General features: G+C 41.4%; 1 protein-coding gene across 7 annotated transcripts in view; it reads left to right on the forward strand.

Moving 5' to 3' along the window:
- Nucleotides 1-22,621, forward strand: part of PATJ (PATJ crumbs cell polarity complex component) — a 153,875-nt gene that overhangs the window by 69,471 nt on the left and 61,783 nt on the right. For all 7 annotated transcript variants that reach the window (XM_081011732.1, XM_081011731.1, XM_081011730.1 and 4 more), the window contains one exon: nucleotides 20,671-20,867. In XM_081011732.1, coding sequence (XP_080867858.1) covers nucleotides 20,671-20,867 — 197 coding nt within the window. The remainder of the gene's footprint in view (nucleotides 1-20,670; nucleotides 20,868-22,621) is intronic.

The raw sequence follows: 22,621 nt of genomic DNA on the forward strand, positions 1-22,621 counted from the left end.
TTCCCATCATCTCTGACCTTTGGTCATGCTGCTGGTTTTGACTGGAGTTGGAGGAGGTTCACATGGTCCTTCTTTTAGAGCAGGCATGGCCAAACTTGGCCTCCAGATGTTTTGAGACTACAACTCCCATCATCCCTAGCTAACAGGACCAGTGGTCAGGGAATTGTAGTCCCAAAACATCTGGAGGACCAAGTTTGGCCATGCCTGCTTTAGAGGGTCAAGGAGTACCATGTGACTTCAGCTTGTTATGAGACTTCTTTTCTGGTCAAGCTAGTTTCCATTTTGCTAGTGGTGCACAGGTTGAATCCCTGTGCTAGGCTCTGAACCCACAGCAGATTCAAATCTTGACACAATTTTGGATGAATTCCTATCTGCATGTTCTTTAAAGCACCTCAGGTGGCCTAATAATAAGCCCATTCTTAGATATGTTTTGTTTTGCAGAAGAAATCTATAAAACCATGTTCTTCTGTACATGACACAATACAATAGTATGTATATTTTGCTATATGTTTATATGAATTTAACCAATTTGACGATGTATTAGTTCACAGACACTTGACTTGCATTGACTGTGTGGTAATGTTATTGAAGAGTGTATCTCCAATTCTTCCTTTCTTTGGACAAGTAGGACTCAAAAGGGGAAGGGGGAAATAATTTGATCGATGAAAAAAATAGCAGTATATAGAGCTATCCTAAAGTGAACAGGAGTCTCCAATAGATGTCACTGCAGTCACCAGCAAACATTGCTGAACCTGATGTGGACAAGGCAAAATAACTTTAGAAACCTTTCTGAAAAATACAGACTTTCAATATTTAATTTTTGTTCAGTTATTGGATTTTCTTAACATGTTTCTACAACATGTTTCATTCTCTCAATAGTGACACAAAAGCAGGGTTGTAAGCAAGGAGCTTGGGTTTTAATTTTGATGCTGTGCATTTATCTTCATGTGATGGATTTTTGTAAGTAATTTTTTGTTGGCATTGTTCCTATTCTTTCTTTCAATGACCTTTCTCATCATACCTTCCATAAAGGGTGGTGGAATACAAGAATATATTCCTGTCCAATCATGTAAGATTTCATCAAGCATGCACTGCCACGTTCTCTGTAGTGTTACATGACTAAAGTACCAGTGCACAGATTTTTACAGCTGCTGAGGCAGTGTTGGAACCCTTAAAATGCCGTCCCCTAAAACTATTTGGAGAGTTGTAACCAATAACAACATTTTGGCTCTTTCCCTGTTAATACACTGAGCAGATGGCATGTCAATGAATGTACACATGCCCATGTATTTTGGGATGGGGGGGGCAGGGAATCCTAGAAAACGTTCTTCAGATTCTCCCCCTGCATTTAGAGCAAATAATATATAGGAAATCTCAGTGTTGAATGACTGTTACGCAGGCTTGTGATTAAATTTAACTGCTATGAAAAAGCAGTATTTTTAAAATGATTTAAATGTTTCACTTTTCCTGCATTTTACTGACAAGGAATTAAATGCCTTATAATCCACAGGGCAATGATAAGAATTTGGACTGGATCAATGTCAAGAGAGCAGATAGTTTTGTTTCTGGGTTGCAGACATGATCCTCTGCTGCATCTCCCATTTAATGCAAAAACCGAAAGGTAATACTTACGAAACTCTGCTAGGCTGACAGGCGTTCATTGATGATTGGAACCAGAAACATGCCTTTCTAAATGCATGTGACTGGATGTCATAAACCATTTTGCTGTAATTAAGAGCGGGTCATTTAGAATCACATCAGCTGTGTAGCTAGCTGAGGAGGAAAGGGGCAGCATTGTGTATAAATTGACTTGTGTTTCGGGACAGGGATGCCATTCGAATATTAGTGATTTCCAGCAGTGCAACAACACAGCAGCAGCAGCAGCAGCACTAGCAGCAGTAGAGCGTCAGTGGGTCAGATGTGGGAAGCCAGGGATTTTCTTTCCCCTGCTGCATAGTTGTGCCGGCAGTTTTGCTGACAGGCGTAACTATTTGGCTTGTGGACAAGCCTGAAATTAAGTATAATTGATCACATCTCACAATAGAAAGAGGACTGACAGCTTGCCCTTAAGGCGAGGGAAATCTCTCTGTCAGGCCCAAGGTCGTCAGAAGAAAGACGAGCTCCGAGTCTCTTTCTGTCTATGTGTGTGATGAGGATTTGAGCTGCTCTCAGCATCTGAATGTTTGTCAGGAATGCAGATACCTTGAAGTGCATAGCGATACAGCAATGGTACAAGGGGGTTTCCCAGGTACGTAGCAAAGTATCTATTTATATTGTACTTATTTTCAGCAGCTTGTTTTCTGTATTTAATAATGAGTGGGAATTAGTAAATGAGAATAACAGCATTTTATCTTTTCTTTTCTGAGTTACTTGCATGTAGCAAGGATTGATGGCTAGATGAATTCTGGTGTTGTTGTTGTTTTTAAAAAATGCATTGGGCTAAGTTTTAAGTTTGAAACCATTGATGGAATCCATTTGAGTCAAAACTGAGAGCATCATAAATCTTTCACAGTTGCTTATAATGATCAAACTTACTTATTTGTAACCAAACTGCATTTTTAAAATGTGAGTGCAGATGGTGGTCCTTATGTATTTTGCCTTTGTTTAGAATACAATTTTAAAAGCTGCTGTTGAAATAACCAGCATTCAGCATTTTCATTGTGTAAGGGCAACAGCATGCAAGTAAACAAACAAACAAACAAACAGGCTATTTCCAAAAAGTGTAGCTATACTATAACATTATTTCTTTCTTGTTGGGAGGTGTGATATACTCTCCCTAGCCACATATATAGTGAGTAGGTTTCAAACATTTTGTATGAACTCCCGTGTGTGTGTGTAAAATACACACATACACAAAAGTCTCGGGTCTAAATATGTTACTCTATAAAATACATGACAGTAATAGTTTGGTATTTTGGGCACCTCTCTTTTTGCTTCAGCCATTCCTTTGCCAAACGCTGCATATGTGGAACTTGAAGCTCTTTATTCTGTATACAAAGAGGTAGCTTTGGGTAGCTACAAAGGAGGAATCTCTTAGGGAAGAAGCACTCTATCACTGAGAAACACTTAGCATCACTGCAGTGACTTGCAATTAGAGAGATGACATAACAGGTGGTGAGGAGAGGGGGGTTGTGTGGGCATTTGCCTGATCAGGGATAAATTATAATATCCCACTAATGCATTCCAGAGGCTGCTTTGAAACGTAAGCTGAATGCATGGCCCCAAACAGCATCTTTTTAGCAGTACCTGTTACAAATAACACTATGGCACTGCAGAGGGAGTAAGAAATATCTGATCTAGCCAACCGGCACAGCTATGAAAATTATATTACAAAAATTTTGCTGCATGTCTGTTTTTGAATCTGGAACTTTTGGAAATGTGAACAGTATACAATCAGTTCAAGGCAGGGAAACTTAATACCTGCCAGCACCTTACTGTGTTCTGCAAAACCCGTTGCAGAATATTGTCTGTAATTGCAGAAATTTGCACATTATCTCTCTGTTCATGCTTTTATATTTCCTCTGAAGCTGCTGCTGCTGCTGTTGTTCAGAGGCAGGTTTATAGATGGAGTTAGTGAAGACCCCTATACCAGACACCACAAGCTGGGGATAACAATGCCCTCATCTTTTATGGGATACAGCTTCATAGAGGCAAATAGCATGGCATATGCTCAGCGTCCCATTTCTGACAGCCCCACAGAATGGTTGGCTCAGCCCAGGTTGCTGAGTCGTGTTGGGAAATCGCCACAGTTGTGAAAAACTCACATGATTCCAGCAAGGGAGTCCCTCACCCATGCCCAACACAACTGGCACATAACACTGTTGCCAATGGTGTGATGGGGTGATCCATATCCACAACCTTAAGGAGGTATCACCTGCAAATACCATACATTTAAGGATCACACCTGTTGACAAATAAAATATTTTTTATTGTTAACAAATAAAGATGACCAAAAAAACCCCCAGCACAACCCCTGTGGTGAAGCAAAAACCCTGTGACCAGGGTTGCTAACACTGGGTCCAGAGAAATTCTGGACTACTTTACTCAGTACATGTTACACCATGTAGTAGGGATGGGTGCCTGGGGAAACAACAGCTGCCCCATTTCCTCTTTACCAGATCGACTGGAGGAGTGAAGTTCCCTCCGTGGTCCACTTGGGCAGAGGAGGCTGGTCCCTTAGGGCAAATGGGTCAATGTCCCACCAACCTCAGCCTTCTCTCAGCCAGCCTCCACCTGCCTCTCTTCTTCCTTAAGCTAAGTCCAGAAGGTGGCACTGCCTTTCAGCATCCTTCTCTTGCTCACTCTCAGTGTTGCCCCTTGTAGAACTCAGCAGGGAGCAGGAGGCAGAAGATGGGGACAAAACTAAGAATTAGTTGGCTCCGCCTGCCATTAGCTTTGGCTCCACCTGCTATTTGGGCTCTCTGTCTTCTGTCCCACCAGTCCCAATGTGTATCAGCCACCCCTGCAACCTGGGTGCCTCTCTCTCTTCCAGCTCTCTTCCGATTGGCTAGGAGAGAAGCATAGAGGCCAGCTGATAGGAAAGGCTGCACAGGCAGTCAAGGCTCCAGCTGTGAGCACAAAGAATGCACCCGGGAACCCAGGTTTCTTTAAAAATTCCGTATCTTGTATCGCCAGTAGTGAGTAGATGGGTGGCTGTTGCATTGCTTACTCTCTCTTTTTTCTTGGCCAACAGTCAGAGAGGTAGTAGTCCAAGAACATCTGATAAACCACCAGTTCCCCAACCCTGCTTTAAGCAGTGCTAATAATTCCTATAGCATTGCAGTGGGAGAGAATGCCTGTATGGCAGGTGCCTGTAATGTTGGTCGAGCATGGTGGCATGCAGCTGGGAGCATCCGCAAAAAAGAACGTTCCTCTTGGTCCCCAGGATGCCTGCAGTAAGAATCTGATCATGGAGACTTCAAAGCCTGTGGTGGTTCTGCAGCCATGCATATGGTCACTGGAACTCCTGCAATTATTACAGTAATCTGTTTGTGGACTGTAAATATGAGAGGTGTAAGCACGTTTCCCAGAATAAGCTCTGTGCAGTCAGTTTCCAATAGACAGTGTACACACACCTCAAAATTCATTTCAAGGGAGAAATAGTACAAGTACTGTGATGTTTTGGTAGTTCAAACATTTCACTTTACTTAGGAGTTTATTGTTCTGACCCAGGCAAACCATTAGTGATTGTTCTATGCTTGAAATACAGGTTACTGTCTGCAGTCAAACTGATCGAAATAGTTTCATCTTCAGGGCTAGATGTCCTTACAGGGCTGTCCTGTGCATGTCTATTCAGAACCAAATCCACTCAGTTCAATGTGTATGGTATTACGTTGGGGGAGGAAAGAAAGTAGCATTAAGCAGAATGAGATAGAATCCAAAAAGCATTACAGTAGGACCTTGTGTGCAATCTTGTGTGCTAAGTACTTTTCTTGGGTTTGTTCCTCTAGAGATGTTCATATGCTCCTCCCTTCAGTGGAGGCTGATCCACTGGGGCCAGTGGAGAACTGCTCCACCATCCTCAGCCACCCCCCACCTGCCAGCCTCTCTGATTACAACTAGTCCGGGCTTTATCTGCCTCTAGCTATGGTTGCATCTACTGTTGGTCTCCCTGCCTTCTGCCTTACCAGTCCCCATGGTCACCCACTAATCCCCTTTCTAAGAACTTATTTTTAAAGCTAAGTAGCAGGTCTGCTTTTCTGAGGCAATTACTCTTTTAGCTTTTCCTCCTTTTGTGAGCTTTTTGGCACTGTATTTTTATTTTTTAGTCAGGGGAACAGGGAGTTCTTCAGAACATTAGACACAATGCACTTCTTGTTCGATTTGTTGATCACAACTGCAGATGAAACAAAAATTATAATCTGCCCAAAGCTAAAACTTTCTTAAGATTCCTCCTTAATAAGCCATTAAGACGTGTTCCACCTATTCAGCTGTGCAATAAGGGATGACAAATAAAATGTATGTTTCACGTTTTCTCGGAAGTGAAAAGGTTTGGAAGTGAATGCACCTGACCCTTATAGTGTTTGTTACTGGGCTTGTGGGCTTAGTTTAATCAAATAATGGATTCTACTACAACAGTGCTGGCATTTAGTTTTAATTTTTAGACCTGATGCAGTGAATAAGGTGGTGTAGTTTTTGATTGTGTATGTTTTATTTTATGTTTGACCATTTTTCCCTTCACAAATCTGCTCTAGTGCTGTTGTTTAGAACACACAGAATATACTGTTATGCTGTCCAACATCTTCTTATGTATAGTTCTGGAAAGATGACATATATTGAGGGGAGAGTTATGCTAATATTAGAGGGAGATCTTTCAAGTGTGCCTCAAAACATTGCTTTTTCCCCCCAGTGATGTACCACAATGATTTCAACTCTTCCATTTATAATTAGCGACTGAAATGTCTTTTATCTGACAGCTGAAAAACTTTTATGCCACAACTGATCATTGCTCCCATCGTATTATGTTCACATAATTTAATAAGCTATGTTATTTCTGCCTGCATGTTGTCACTTGAGTCAAGACAGTGATCAGAAGTAGAATTTTCAATATGCAAATAAGTTAATAATGAATTCTAATTCTCAGCTGCCTGGCTTTTGGTGGTTTAAATAAAAGAAAACTTATTTTAAAAACATTTCAAGTCAAAATTGTTCTGATATGCATTAGACTAAAAGATGTGGCCCTACCAGAGCCGAAGGGATGCGACAAACATGAAATCCGAATTAATAAAAAATATTGCCGCCGAGCTTTAATTGGTTTAGATCAAAGCTTCCTTAAAATAGCTAGATGAGGATTTGTACGATAGATGGTCCCTTGGCCCCTGTAGAGGAAGGACAAGGAGCCCATGGATCTTTAGAACACAACATCACCCAGAATCGCATGAAAACAAGAATTAGGTTGAAATCTCACAAGAATTCAGATAGGCTGGATACATGGCCTGATTAAGGTTGGCTCCTACCTTGAGAAGTGGCAATTAGATAATAGGGAGGCAGGTATTTCCCTTATATGTGTTGTGGGTGCTGGTTCATTAGGGCCACCAACTTATTCTGCCCTAACCTGCCTGATTTATGTCCACTCTAGGCGGGCAGCACTGACTGTCAACTTCCTTAATCTCAGTTGTTACCATTGTAGAACTCTGCAGGAGGGGAAACTAGATTTTCTTTGTTCTACCTGTTATTGCTCTAGCTCTGCTTATTATTGACTTTGGCTCCACCTACCGTTGGCCTCCCTGGCTTCCCCTTACTAAGTCCCATTGGGAACTGGCCTCCACTGCTGGTTGCCCTTCAAGAGGGCTGAGGAGAAACTTTCCATGCTGCCTGGAATCTGGCATGTTTTCTGCTTTTTATGCCATTCATCTTAATTTGATTAGCACAGATTGCCTTTTGGACTGATACAGCTGAACATTTTACTGATTAAACAAAACCTGTTAAGCAAAACTCCCAGCAGCATTTTGTGTGGATTGGTGTGCCTTAAAACCGTACCTTGGATTTGCCTTGGGAAAACTTTTTCTGCTTGCTCGTCTGTCCCTTTCTTCACATTTTTAAAATTCCTCCTCCTTGAAGGAATCCAAAATTTCAGTGGTGAAGCATGAAATGATACACTGTGGCCTGGGCTATTAAAAGAGAGGGTTCTTTTTAACCTTAAACAGCAGCAGCATGAAGTGTTGGTGCTTTTGCTTTAGCATTCATTTGGGAAAGCATAAAATGAAAATGTGCTGCTGAGCTGTTAATAGCTTTCCTTTCAATATTATTGAGGGATTTGTATCTCGTTTGGTGCTTCAGATGTTGGCAGGTATGTGTAGGCTACCCTGAGCAAATGAAAAGCAAAATTGCATTAAACACATGGCATGTTCTGCCATTAAAATTGGTTCCACAGGTTTTTTTTGCGCTTTTAGTCAAAAGCCATTCATCAAGTATTTTGAGCATCTTTTCTGAAAACAATTAAAAGTAATGATGGAGCTGCACAGGGGATCAGTTCCTGGATGTAACCTATACAATAACAAAGGTCATGTTGCAAATTTGTACAGCTCAGTTTTTTGGAAAGTGTCCTGTTTATGTTTTTCAACGTGATGGGTTACCTGCATTACAGCAGAATTAAAGAGTGATTTCAGTGCAGAAAGACAATCTGATACTAGATTGTGAAAGTGCTGCTGGAAAGTCCTACCTAATCTTGCAACTTGATTTTTTTTTAAAAAAACCAGCCAGATGCTTCTGAGAAACCCACAAGCAGGGCATGAAAACACTCCTTGCGGTTCATCCCACATCACAAGCACATAGATGCATGCTGCCTCATAACCTGTTGTTTACTATTTTGGCCAATAGCTTTTCTAATAGCTATATTTATTTACTTCAGTGTATAAACCTGCCCTTAATGAAACAGATCATTTTATAAGTAGTAGTGCAGTGTATGCTACTAATGCAGCTGGTGAAGCACACATCCAACAAATGACCGTATCTGCTCTCCTCAAAACATCTGGCTAAAAGTCTCCCCCACAGAGAAGGGCCTTTCTTTGTGGGGCACCACTAGGTTCAAAGAACATCTAGTTTAGGACATGCATTATACTCTGAGCTTCATTTCCTCCTGTGTAGACTCCATGTTGAAGAGAAACAAGTGGCAAATTGCTTGCTTCTCTTCAGCCTAGTTTTCAACTATGGTTGGTGAGGGTTTATGCCTCTGTGTTGTTGTCTGCTACCAACATGCACATCAGGGCATGTTCCAGTTGGACTGTCCCTTCTACACGAGAGAGATGTGGTGTTTAAAGTGTTGGGCTACCACCAGGGGGACCATGATACTTAGCCAGATAGCACTCCCATCTAGGGTCTGCCAGGCCTGGTTATTACAGGCCATTAGGAAGCCTCTAAAGATGCATTTGTATTTCTTGAGTTCCATTTCATTAGACTGCTAGACTCTTAGTTGCATTTTCGGGCTAGATTATATATATGTGTGTGTATGTGTGTGCATATGTGTGTGTGTGTGTGTGTGTGTGTGTGTATGTACTTGTTTTAATTAATTTTGTAGGTTTTTTGTGTGTCTTGCATTCTTTGCTATAAACTTCCCTTAAAGGTAGCCTGAAGTAGTTTGAAATACTAATACAGTGGTAGCTTGGTTTAAGAACAGCTTAGTTTATGAACAACTTGGATTAAGAACGCTGCAAACCTGGAAGCAGGTGTTTTGGTTTGTGAACTTTGCCTTGGAAGCAGAACATGTTTCGCTTCCTGTTGAGTGTGTTCCATTTGTAAATTGAGTCCCCCCGCTGCTATGGGAAAGCACGCCTTGGTTTAAGAACGGACTTCCGGAACGGATTAAGTTCATAAACCAAGGTACCACTGTAAATGCATCACCATTGTTGCCAAACATGCTTGCTGATTCTCTGTGGAGAAAGAGAAAAATTATGACAAAATGTATACTTTCCGTTATTGTGTAGTATTGCCATGGCTTTGGACCATGGCTTTGTATCCTGCCTTGGACTGTCTCAGACTATTTGTATAGAGAGGATACTGACTGCTTGGTGCTCTCTGGGCAAAACAAAGAGTTCTGTAGCATGAGGAGCACTGCATTTCACTGGTTTTCATTTGCTTAAGTTCTCAATTCTCAGCAAATGGGACTTTGCGGAACATGTAGTCTTATGCAGTAGTAAGGGATGTGTCTAGTTATTTGTGATGAAGTTTCATTCATTAAAAAGTAATTCTGGTAACAATAATATTGTGGTACCATGGCATTGAGGACACCTTGACCTACATAGGGCTTATTGAGTGATTATGCCAGAATGCACTGAGATTTCTCAAGGATGACAGACATGGGTCATTAGAAGTTACACTGCTTGGCAGATGGGTATGTCTGCCCTATTGTTGTTTTTTAACATGGTCAGAAATGTTTACTCCTAGTGAAGTGTTCATAGATATTTCCCCAGGGGCAATTGCTATGACACAAAGCAATGACCAAACCCTTTCTGATTTCACAGAAATATAGACATAACATTGGTAAAATTGGGCCCTTTTTGGTTGATCAAAAATCTAAACTGCATAGGATAAAATAGTCTGTAATGTCAATTAGTAATTTAAAGATAATACAAACTGTTGACTTACAGAGAACCCTTTGTTTTATTTTCATCCTATCTCTTGGCATCTCCTTAGTCCCCCAAGACAGCTCACAACATCAATTTAATTCAGTATGCAATTGTTTTGGATGGTCCTTGTGCTCTGAATATGTAATCTTACGTGTTGAAGATTTCTGTGCAATTCAGAATCTCGTTTTCTCTTTAAAACTACTCATTGGTGAATTAAATAGCTTAATGCCTGTGTCTCTACAAAGTGATGATGAATTGTAGGAATCATATATGGGCTCTCACCATTTAATTTGGGAGGATTTTGCATTTCTGTGAAGAATGTCTTTGAACTTTTGGGGCAACCGTGTATGTGTGTCTTTTTGTTCAAAATACTCCTCCTCTCTGCTCAATTCTTCCCTTGGAACTGCTTATCCAGCTGCTTATGTCATTAATGCAGGATTTTATCAGGAAGGGGGGGATGTCTTCATCATTCTCATGTTTAATCAGTGCTGTCAGGGTGGTGATCAACAATCAGCCTACTCTGTTTCTTTCCTAATCTACCTAAAGCATCTGTCCCTTTATTAGCAGTGAGGAAGTGGATAAGAAACATGTAGGCAGCTCTTTTCCCAATGTGTACAGTGTGGTGTAGTGGTTAAGAGTGGTAGACTCGTAATCTGGTGAACTGGGTTCGATTCCCCACTCCTCCACATGCAGCTGCTGGGTGACCTTGGACTAGTCACACTTCTCTGAAGTCTCTCAGCCCCACCCACCTCACAGGGTGTCTGTTGTGGGGGAGGAAGGAAAAGGAGATTGTTAGCTGCTTTGAGACTCCTTAGGGTAGTGATAAAGCAGGATATCAAATCCAAACTCTTCTTCTTCCCAATTCCCTTATTTTTAAGTATGTAGCACTGCAGGGTTTTTTGATGGTGTGAAAGCTCTCTACACTCAGCAGTTGTTACTCTGCATGAATAACTAAATGCCCAGAGGAGATGGGATCAAAGGGTAGGTACAACTCCTTCTTCATGCAGGAAATCTAGACAGACCATCCCCAAGAATTGGTTGTCTAGTCTTCAGAAAGGTAATAGTTAGATTGTTGAACTGCTCCTATAGCCAAGAAGGTTGCGCGTACCACCCAGATATTGTGGTTAACTGAGTGGGTAAATGCCTAAATAACTTAACTTAAGCTCATTAGATCTAATCCTGCCCTCTAGGACAGTAGAGAATGTGGGTTGTACCCATGGTTATTTCTACTTGGACTAGACCATTGAAGTTATTAGGCAGGACTAACTTAGGTCTATGCATTTCAGTGAGTCTGCTCTTGAATGGAACTTAGTTGGCTACAACTGTGTAACACTCCCTGGGATATTTGAAGAATGCTGTCATGATTGTGAACCCAACCTTCAGTCTTCTTTGCTCCAGGCTAAACATACACAGCTCCTTCAACCCTGCCTCATAGGATTTGCTTTCCATACTGCTGATCATCTTCATTGACCAGATCATTTTGTCATTCTTAAAATACAGCACCCAGAGCATTCTTGCATTGTGGCAGTTGTTTTGATGCTCACAAGCAGCCAGCTGAACAGCTAAATATGTATGAGATAGCAGTCCTCCTTAGGAAAGGAAATGTGGGGGAAGCGGGTAGTCGTGATGATGAGCATGCTGCTTCTTGTATTTTCTGTCACCTTCCAAGTCACAAATGGTGACTGCCTTCAAGCCTGCCTGGCTTAGGTCTTTCAGAGCTTGCAATGGCATCCACAGGATGCATTATCCTCTGGGTTCTGAATTTTGTCCTCAGATGTCATAGAAGTCTGGTGCCAGGCAGCTGACCTGTTTGCAAGAGGAGCAAAGGCCCACTGGCATTTGACTAGGTGGCATCAAAGAGGCAAGAAAGGCAGGACTGTTAGGAAGGAGATGAGATGGTGTTCTGTTGTCGTTTAGTCGTGTCCGACTCTTCGTGACCCCATGGACCAGAGCACGCCAGGCATTCCTGTCTTCCACTGCCTCCCACAGTTTGGTCAAACTCATGCTGGTAGCTTCGAGAACACTGTCCAACCATCTCGTCCTCTGTCGTTCCCTTTTCCTTGTGCCCTCCATCTTTCCCAACATCAGGGTCTTTTCCAGGGAGTCATCTTTTCTCATGAGGTGGCCAAAGTATTGGAGCCTCAGCTTCACGATCTGTCCTTCCAGTGAGCACTCAGGGCTGGTTTCCTTAAGAATGGATAGGTTTGATCTTCCTGCAGCCCATGGGACTCTCAAGAGCCTCCTCCAGCACCATAATTCAAAAGCATCAATTCTTTGGCGATCATCCTTCTTTATGGTCCAGCTCTCACTTCCATACATCACTACTGGGAAAACCATAGCTTTTACTATACGGACCTTTGTTGGTAAGGTGATGTCTCTGCTTTTTAAGATGGTGTTCACAACCCATCAGCGTGTTTTTACATGAGTAGAATGTGTCCTTTTATTTAAAATGCATCTCTGGGTTATTTGTGGGGCATAGGAATTCGTTCATTCCCCCCCCCCCAAAAAAATATAGTCCGGCCGCCCACAAGGTCTGAGGGACAGTGTACCAGGCCCCCTGCTGAAAAAGTTTGCTGACCCCGAGTCACTAGCTGTGATCCTTGTGGTCCCTTCCAATTCTACAATTCTATGATTCTGTGACCTTTCCCACGTCCCCGCCCTGCAGCTTCTAGCTTTCATGCAAAGGGAGATACATTGGGTCACAGTGCCCTGTTACACTGCAATCCTGCAAAGCTCAGAGAAGTGAGAATCAAACTCTAGTAAACTTCTTGTCCATCTCAAGAACGTTTCATCAAGCTACTAGCACTGGCGGAGGAATGGAGGGGCGGGGGTACCATCACGGCCACCGCCCTGGACATACGCTGCACACCGTCCCACCGTGCCGGGCGCCATGCCCCGCAGGCACCGCGCCCCCAGGATGCACACCATACCCTAGGAATGCGCGTCAGCCATGCCCCGTCTGCTCTCCGCCCCAGTGCCAGAGCATGCAGCTTCACCGCTGGCTACTAGGCAAAAGTATACTGGATATATGTTGTTTTTTAGTAGCTTCCAAGCATTTGCTGATTTTATATTTGGGAACAACTCATGAGCCTTTGTGGGAGGACAAGTGGCTCCATTATATTTTCTGTTTTAACTTCTTGTATACTACTTGTATGTTCAAGTCGCAGGGAGGAGAGCAACATAAATTGCCTTTTTTTGGGTTAGTTACTTCTTTTGATAGTTGTCAAGATTTTTTAATTCAAATTTTGTGTTATCCTAAGATAAGGTTCTGGGAGATATTAGGAAAGATGAACAGTTCTGTTTCTCATTGTTTCAGTGCTAAGGAAATTCTAAACCCCAATTTGTTAAATTGCATCTTTTTAATATGCTCCATTTAGGGACTTGTAAGCTACAATCAGAGAATTAGATGCACTAGCTTCACAGCCCTGTGATTAGCCCTGTGCTCATTTCAAAGAAGTGAAACTAAGAAAGGTATGAATCATTTGATACGCAAGATTGGTCCTGTAATTGTGCATGCAAGCCACACGTTGAAGGTGGATAAATACTGAATGAAGAACGTGAAATAGCAGTGCTGTGATTCCATGCCCCCTTGTCTCTCTGCATGGAGGGCTAGTTATTGAGGCAGACATGTTAGCCCACTTATGCTCATTAACATAGGGCAGAACATTTCATAAATTAATACATCTTACCTTAACTTACCTCCAGCCCATTGATATTAGAGAATTTTATTGTGGTCAAGTAGGATTCATTCATTTCCCTCAAATGCAAATTAGAGTTATCTAATGAGATGACATGAAATTTGGGGAGGGGCAGAGTGGTATCACATGGATAAATAGAGCTCCAGCTACTATGACAAGATGCCATGTATCTTCTTTCAGTCTTTAATAGTAGTCAAGAATGCCACCTTGCATAGCAAATATGTAGCATAATCCAAAAGCACAAAGGGAGACATTCTTGGTGATTGTTCCCTTTTCAGGAGCTTGGGTAGAATAAGGAAAAGTAGGACACTCTTGGAGCTGCCTGGCTTTTAGGCGTATTCGTGATTTAAAATTGTGTCTTCCACATTCCTGATCCCAGCTGAGCACAACTGTAAAAAAGAGAATATAATACAGTCTAAAGAATTTAAGCCCATGAAGGCTTTCAGTGTGGGCAGGTACCCAAGATTCTAAGCTTTTATTTATTTATTTACTTACTTACTTACTTACTTACTTACTTATTTTTAAAAAGGTAAGTCTCTAGCCCTCCTGGATAGAAAGTTATTATGCAAAATGTGCAGGTACCTTCTAGGCAATTGTGTGAAACAAAAGTGATGTGGCCGCCTTGTATATTATTCCTGGTAGTGAATAATGCTCCCTGTTGCTATTAGGCAGCAAAAGCATCACTGTGTGTATGATCTCCATTACTGGGACTAGCAGGACATAGCTGACTTCCCATGGTAAGCATAAGGTTGTCATGGGTGGTTGTCTTATGCCCCACTCCCTGTGGTAGCCATTTTGTGTTACGTCCCCTGCATGGCATCCCTTTTTTGTGTCTGGCATCCCTAGCTCTGCATCAGAGTTCAAAATGGGGCCACTAGTCCAAAAAGGTTGGTGACCTTGGTCTAATGTCTTGCTATTCTAACTAATCATAATAAGACACAACTGTTCGTTTGTTTTTTAAAAAAATGCTGCACTTGTCCAACTGCTCCAAAAGCCTTATCTTGAAAGCAGTTCAACAAATACCAGAGAACTTAACTTTATCTTTTGTTTGAGAGATCATGTGACTTGGATGTCAACATCACAGTTATCCTTTACAGTACATGTATTTTTGGAAGTCCCAGTCAACTCAAAAGCTTTTCATCAGGCTACAAAAGTTGTGCTGCTGTTATCGCTAAACATTTAACATGTAAGTTATTTTGTCAGAATCAGGATTTATTTAACTATTGTAAGGCTTTAAAACTTATGTTTGGCATTCACTTGTTTTCTGCTTCTGAGCTTTTAAGGCACATCCAGAAATCTATATTTTTATTACATGTTTCAGGGTTAAACAAGGCAACATGAAGCACAGACTGTAGATTAACCCTGCAAATAGACGCAGAAAATGTTAAGAGCAGCACAGTAACCTCTTTTGTTTTTCTTCCATGTTTGCTCTTCAGAAACATAATTACCTGCCAATAAAACTGTGAATCAATGCATGAAGGAAGGAGAACACCTTTTGCTTGTGTTTATCTTTTGAGAATGTTTGCTATTCTCAAATGTGATGCTTTAGAAAGTGATGCTTCAGTGTCTGACAAAATACTTCTTTTGCATGATTTGTCAGTTGACGTTCATGTAAACTATACCATTGACTAGATATTAAATGGCTCTAATAGCTCTAAGCAAAACAAAACAAATCACTCAATATCCTTTCTGCAATGTAATAACAACAGAATTGCAACTGCCTTGTGTAAAGTATCTGGTAATGAAAACAGATAATGGAATTCTTTGCAAAAACAGGTACTAATTGGCTTTCCATTGCTTAAGCAGAATTCTTTAAAAAAATAAAAAATTATACCGCCGAAAGAGGAAAAGGAAGCAAAAATGAGAATGATGGGATTTGAAAATTGTCAGCAATGCATTTGTTTAGGCAGTAAATATTTGTAAGGAATGATTTCCTGATAATGCGATCCATGTTAAGATCTAAAACCAGCAAGCTACCCTAGGGTTAGACAAAGTCCGCAGGAAAATCCAGATGATATTTGTATGTTGATTTCATAACTAACACAATGCATTGGTGGGGGGCAGAACCTCAGTTAGCTATGTATTTTTATTGACTGGGGGGGCAGCTGCCCCTTCCTGGCTATGCTCATGACATCATGACAGCCCCAGGATTTGCTTGCACTCTGACCTGTAATTTAGAGGACAGAGTTGTCCTGCAAGAGGTATCTAAGTGTTATGTACTGAAGTTCTCACCCTGGGCCAGCAGGGGGATACTGTAGATAGTTTTCACTCAGGTCCACATATGCAAATAAGGGATTGAAAGTGACGTTCAGTGATTGGATAGTTACAGAAAATAGTTCCATTGTAGTGGAGCTCTATATAAGCAGGCTGGCTGAACCCTTCAGTTCAGTTCTGTTCTGGCCTGTGAATAAAGAAGAGCTGTTTGAAGAATCACTGCGTTGTCTGGTATGTTCACCCACAACTTAACACTAAGCACTGGTAAGAGGAGGAGCTTGTTGCAGTCCAGACCTCCCATTACTCTAAATTAGTAGCATTTAGCTCCAGCTGGAAGAAACATTACTTTTAAAAGGGAAGCAGCTTGTCAGCATGCATAATGCAATTTTCATACTAGGCCTGCATATATCAAGGTTTAAAGAGCATGCTAAGTTTATAGTTCCCTCCCTCATCCTGCTAATCCACTCTTGCTCTGTGTAACATCTAGCCTGATAAAGAGTTTTTCAACTCAAAAGTCCACTCACTATTTTGCATCATTTTTGTTGGTCCTACTAAAGTTATTGTCCAGGGTGCAGGTTTTGGAGGGTTCTTTCCTTATGGACCAATGTAGCTTTGTTTTTGTAATTAGTATAGTCCTTCACACAAGTGCTTAATCAATTTTTTCTTTGGGGGGCGGGGAGAAAGAAATCTTATTTGTGTGCAGATTTCTACACATTGCATACTACTGCGATATACACAAGTTGATATGTGCTGGCTGAGTGAGTGAGGAAATGGCCAGAAAGTGGTTTCAGTTTTCCTTCTGATTGCTCGAGTCCTATCTCAGTGAGCAGAGTGTCTACCTGCAGCTTTCCCTTGGTTTACACTTCCTCATTCCGTATGCATTGCCTTTCTTGCCCCTGCAGATTGGAATGCCAATACCTGCATTCTACGCCACTACTTTCCTATGACATTGTGTGAATATCAGGCTCTGTCCTCTGTGCTTGCTGCCTCTCAGACTATGAAATAGAGCGGGATGGCTAAAAGAAGCTCGAGGATTGAATAAGAGCAGAGAGTACAGGGAGGAGCGGGCAGGGGACTATCTTTTCTTCTCATTTATTTATGCCATCCAACTTTTTTTTCTGATACTGGGCAAATAGAAAAATTAAGCTAGCCATGCCCTGCTTCTTTCAGGTGTGTAAATGTATTAGCAGCAGCCGTCTATTTTTTCTTTAATTTTTCCGAGGCTTATCTTAGACGGAACATTAGGCTTGTGTTGAAACATTTGTACATATTTTGCCTGTTCAATAGCGTATTGAATTCAGACTCCACACCAGAGTTCATAAGCAAACTAGTTTATTAACATCATTATATACAAGTTCATAGCTGAGCTCTTAATACAGGCTTTCAGTGGTGTTTGTTGAATTCAGGCACATAGAATTAAATGTGCGTTGATCACTGACGTACAACCAAATACTCCCCCCCCCCCCACAAACACATACTATTAGTTATTAAATTACATGTCACAGAAGGTCCCCTAATATAACTTTGCATGTAACACATTTTAATCAAGGCAGTTAGATCAATTGTGTCGTGCTGTGTGGTGAGTTATTAGCTAGAGAAATAGCAAGTGATACACATAAATGCATTTTGAATCCATCTTCAAGTTACAATTTTTTTTAAAAAGGAAGAAAAATCCTCCCCCTCAGTCATGGCTTTCCCTCCAAGATGTTTCAATGGAAGCAGTAATTCCATTGAGGTAAGATGCAGCTGAGGACTTTCCAAAGTTCAGGAGAAAATACATGTTATTTTTAGCACTATGTTCACAGCAGCCCTGATCCAGCAATGTAGCCCATTATCTCTAAACTGTATGAATCTTCCAATTCCTTAAGATCTATTTTGAGAACCATTTCCAAGTGCTTTCCCAAAAGAGTCAGGTGATGATCAAAGATGCTGGTATCTTGATAGTGGCACCTCAGTTGTGGAAAGCTCCAACCCCCTGCCCCTGGTGTATTTGATTTTTTTAACTTTTAGGTGCTGTGTAAAAATGCTAAGTTTCCCAAGCTTTTTATTAGAGAATTCCATTGCTGTATCAACTGTTAATATACCCACAGTTTACTGTTCCTGCTTTTATGCTTCTTTTCTTTTCTTTTTAATTGCTGCTGCTGTTAATTATTGTGTTGTTGGGAGCCTTGTCAACATTTTGTAAGTTGAAAGGTGGGATATTATTTAAATAAAACAATATCTGATCGGCACGTAGTATTTCAGGGGAAGAGTCACTAGCCTTGCCATGCTGCTGTTTTCAGCCTTGTTGTTTGGGGAGATGTGGCTGGATAGATCCTTCTGCATGGAAGTTGTATGCCAGGAATTTTAAACATTTCAAAAACAAAAACAAAACCCCCCAAAGTTTTCCAAAACAGCAGAACAGATTTGGGGAGAAGAGGTTGAAAAAAGCAAGAACGATCAGTTGAATAGGAAACAAACAAGAGGCATCAAACAGATAGATGTGGTATGTTTGCCATGATGCTTCAGAGTTAAGTTAGCACATCAATAAATCACATGGGTACCAATGACATTTACGCGCTCACACACACCAGACAAACAAACAAACAGCCAAATCGCAGAGGTGTGTAGGGAAGTGGTAAGACATTGCTAGCAATACAAAAAGTTCACCCCAGTGCATTTTCATGGTCTAGTCACTAGACTATTGTGCACAATTGTATTCTTCATACGGATTACGAGAGCAATAGATAAACTAGGTAGAGGAATACCTGAATCCTGTAGTGTCATTTGAGTTCTGAACAAGCACAATAAAGCCATTGGGTTTTAGGGAAACGTCTTGTTTCCGCTGAACAAATGAGCAACAACTGCACAGCCTATGGCAAGGCCCTTTATAAGCAATTGACAACCTGAGCACTTTTGCACGTATAGAAGGGTAGGGGACAAGAAGAAATAAGTGGAAGGCATTCATCTGATCCTTGTGTCTCGGTCCACATTCAGCCTGAGAGATCTTCCACACTCTTTGTAGTACAGATGAGTTCAGTCATTTGGTTTCCTCTTTCCCATTTCTTTCCAGGGGCCCATCATCTGGTATCGTTCACTGTGACAGTGTACTATTTATCTTAATTTCCTTCCATTCAGTAGACTAAACAGTGAGGAGCAAGAAATACCTTTCTCATTAGGGGGTGAGCTGTCCCATGCTTCCAGGGGTTTCACGCCTGCATATGTCCATGTGGTCATTAAAATAAGCTTACTCTTTCTAAGTTTTGTATCCTCTATGATTGACCTAATCATCCATTTAAGAAAAATGTAGCAAACTCTCAAAATTGATAGCCAGCTTAGTAGCTGTTCCGAGCTGATACAGCTGAGTACAGGCTGCAAACCTAAATAGAGGTGGAAGCTACACACATATAAAAACCGTTCTGAAAATACTTGAATGTATTTTTTTTAAAAAAAATACATTGAATTTTCCATAAGGCTCACCATCGCCATCTAGTGTCATACTGTATATTGCACTTAAGACGTTTTATTTGCAGCTGTGTAGCTGAGTCCTAAGTCCCGTTTCAAATCTTGCCACTGTCACTGGATGATCTTAGGCATGCTACTAGATGTTCAATATTATTCTTCCCCCAACACACACTTACAAGCAGTATGGGGATAACTGCAATGGCCTACAGAATATAGCAACTGCAATAATTATATTTATAAAATCCTTTATCCCAACTTTTGGTTCTTAAAAGTAGCCTTGAGGGGACCGATTAAATAAACAAACCACAACATATAATCTTAAAAGTCATTAAAACATAATCAACCAGTGTGTGTGTAAGAGAAAGAAGCATCTGAATATCTAAACTACTGCATAAAAGCATTTGTTTATGTATGCATTTATTTACATAGTTGGCTTGCAATTGCTGCAGGCCTGCCAAATCAGAAGAGCCACAGTGTATCCTGACCCAAACGCACACCCTCACACCTTCTTCCATTGTAAACACACACACACACACGAAAATAGAAATACTAGCTGCTCCATACCATGCTATTTCATAGTAAGCAAGTTGTTCTTGTTTTTTAAGGACAAATTTTTCTTTCTCTAGGCACGAATGGATGCAAAATAGATGGTGTGATAATTTCAGGTTGTAAATGCAGAATTAGTTTTCAACTATTGAAACATTGTCCTGTGGTTTGATAGCAATGTCTGTCCTTTAATTTGATAGTTACTCCTCTGTCAAGCTGTTCTTTGGTCTGCTGTTGCTATAGAAACATTTACTGTTCACAGTTAACATTGTACAGTACTGCTAACCTAGTCTCCCAGTGGAACAGTTGTACCTCTGACAGCGATGCAGGCTTAATGTACAGTTCTATATTTGTGATCTCATTTCTTTCCTTTGAATGGATTAATTGCTTTCACCTTGTGCTGTTATTGGATGCCACTTTCAAACAATAGTTCAGTCTGGGCTTTTTTTTTTTTTAAGAAACTAGGACTTAAAATGTTGGGGAACAAAGCACTCCTGTGGTATAAAATACGAGGCATATTGGGTCAGCATGGGCTGATGCAGTACATAAAGGGACAGTATGCAGAATTCATCCATAATATGCTACCTTTTTAGTATTGCGTGACTAAATTGCAAAACTAGAAGCTCAGGAAACGAATGGAACAAACCAATGAGTTGCACTGAAAATACTTTCTTAAGTATGTGTTTGTCTCTCTTCTTTAATAGAAAAAATCAGGCAAAGATATGCAGATCTGCCCGGGGAATTGCACATTATTGAACTTGAAAAGGACAAGAATGGACTTGGACTCAGCCTGGCGGGCAATAAGGACAGGTCTCGCATGAGCATCTTTGTCGTGGGCATCAGTACAGATGGCCCTGCAGGGAAAGATGGAAGATTGCACACTGGAGATGAACTTTTAGAGGTAAGAGTAATCAATGGAACCCACTGTTGAATTCAAACTAATAATGCAACAGAACTACCATCCCCACTTCAAAGAAGTGATTCAGATCCTATGACTCACCCCAGTTTTTTTAAGATTGGTCTCTCAAGAGACTGAATCCTATGAAACATTTTCACATGTGTGGAGCCACTTATAATAATTCTTCCAGAAAAGAATCTTTTATTTGGAGCGGCTATTGTACATACAACTTGACTTCAACTGGTCCAGTGATTTGAAGGCTTAGTAAGCAAGCTAAAGTGTGGTATATTTAGATGGGGGCTACTGTTGGTCAAAGAGGAAGGGATTGCCATAAGATTTCATTGATTGTACATCCAGTGGCCAAAGAGAGATGCGCCCATTCTATGCAGCCCCCTAGTTACATAGGATTCCAAAGGAAAAGTCAAATTAATTGCAAGAGTTTAAAAGAGCTGTTGGCTGTGAGTGTGAGCTGACAAATTCATGGCTAAGAGCATAGGAATGTGCCTTATACCAAGTGAGATTATTTGTTCACCTACACCTGTATTGTCTACCCCAGGGGTGGTAAGCCTCCAGCCCGTGGGCCAGATTAGACCCACCAGGCCAGGCAGTTCGGCTCATATGGCTGTTTTTGGATAGCCACACCTACTTGTCACTCCTGTGACATCATACGACACCAAGTAAACCCTGTTTGGGGTGGTCACATCTACCAGGGAAGAATTGTTTGATGTTTTCTTGTGTTTTTATGTGTGTTGGGGGCCACCCAGAGTGGCTGGGGTGGCCCAGCCAGATGGGTGGGGTATAAATAAAATATTATTATTGTTGTTGTTGTTGTTGTTGTTGTTGTTGTTGTTGTTATTTGGGAGGGTGCAAGTGTTTGCTGGCAGTCGGGCTTGCATTTGACACTGTTTAAATTCAGGGCCAAATGCAAGTCTTGTTTTTGGGTGGAGCCAATTTATGCCAAAGGCCGTGGGGACATGCAGTCAGCACGGAATGCAGAGAGCCAGTGTGGTGTAGTGGTTAAGAGTGGTAGACTCGTAATCTGGTGAGTCGGGTTCGCGTCTCCACTCCTCCACATGCAGCTGCTGGGTGACCTTGGCTAGTCACACTTCTCTGAAGTCTCACAGCCCCACTCACCTCACAGAGTGTTTGTTGTGTGGGAGGAAGGGAAAGGAGAATGTTAGCAGCTTTGAGACTCCTTCGGGTAGTGATAAAGCGGGGTATCAAATCCAAACTCTTCTTAAACAGCACTGAATGAAATTTCCACTGCTAATAAACAATATGGAGCTTTTAACCTGAAGTGAAGTCCTGACATCCTTTGCGATGAGATCTGCATTTGCTGCTGTTTCAATTCACTAAAGGCAAGTCCCCATGTTTTGGTCCAGTGGGCTTGAATCCACCTAATATCATACAACAGGTGCCCTCAGAGGATTTGACCCGCTGGACAAAGGTTCCCCAACCTTCAGCCTCTGACTTTTACTAGCTCTCCTGGGCCTCCAGCAGGTTTTTCCCAACCTTGTTGCTTGAGCCTCTTAACAGGAAATGCCAAAGATTTCACTTAGGACCTTCTGCATGCAAAGCCTGCCTGCTTCCACTGAGCTAGGTCTCTCCCACCTTAGCCACAAACTCACTAGGTGGACTTAGACAAACCATTCTTCTCTCATCTTCAGTCCCCATCTGCCCAGAAGCCTAATGCTAACCTACCTTACTGGGCCATTGTAATCATTACTGGGGTAATATATGTGAGGTAGTGTGAATAC

This window comes from Podarcis pityusensis (assembly GCF_964106645.2).
Source record: "Podarcis pityusensis genome assembly, chromosome: 6".
In the NCBI taxonomy this organism is placed as follows: domain Eukaryota; kingdom Metazoa; phylum Chordata; class Lepidosauria; order Squamata; family Lacertidae; genus Podarcis; species Podarcis pityusensis.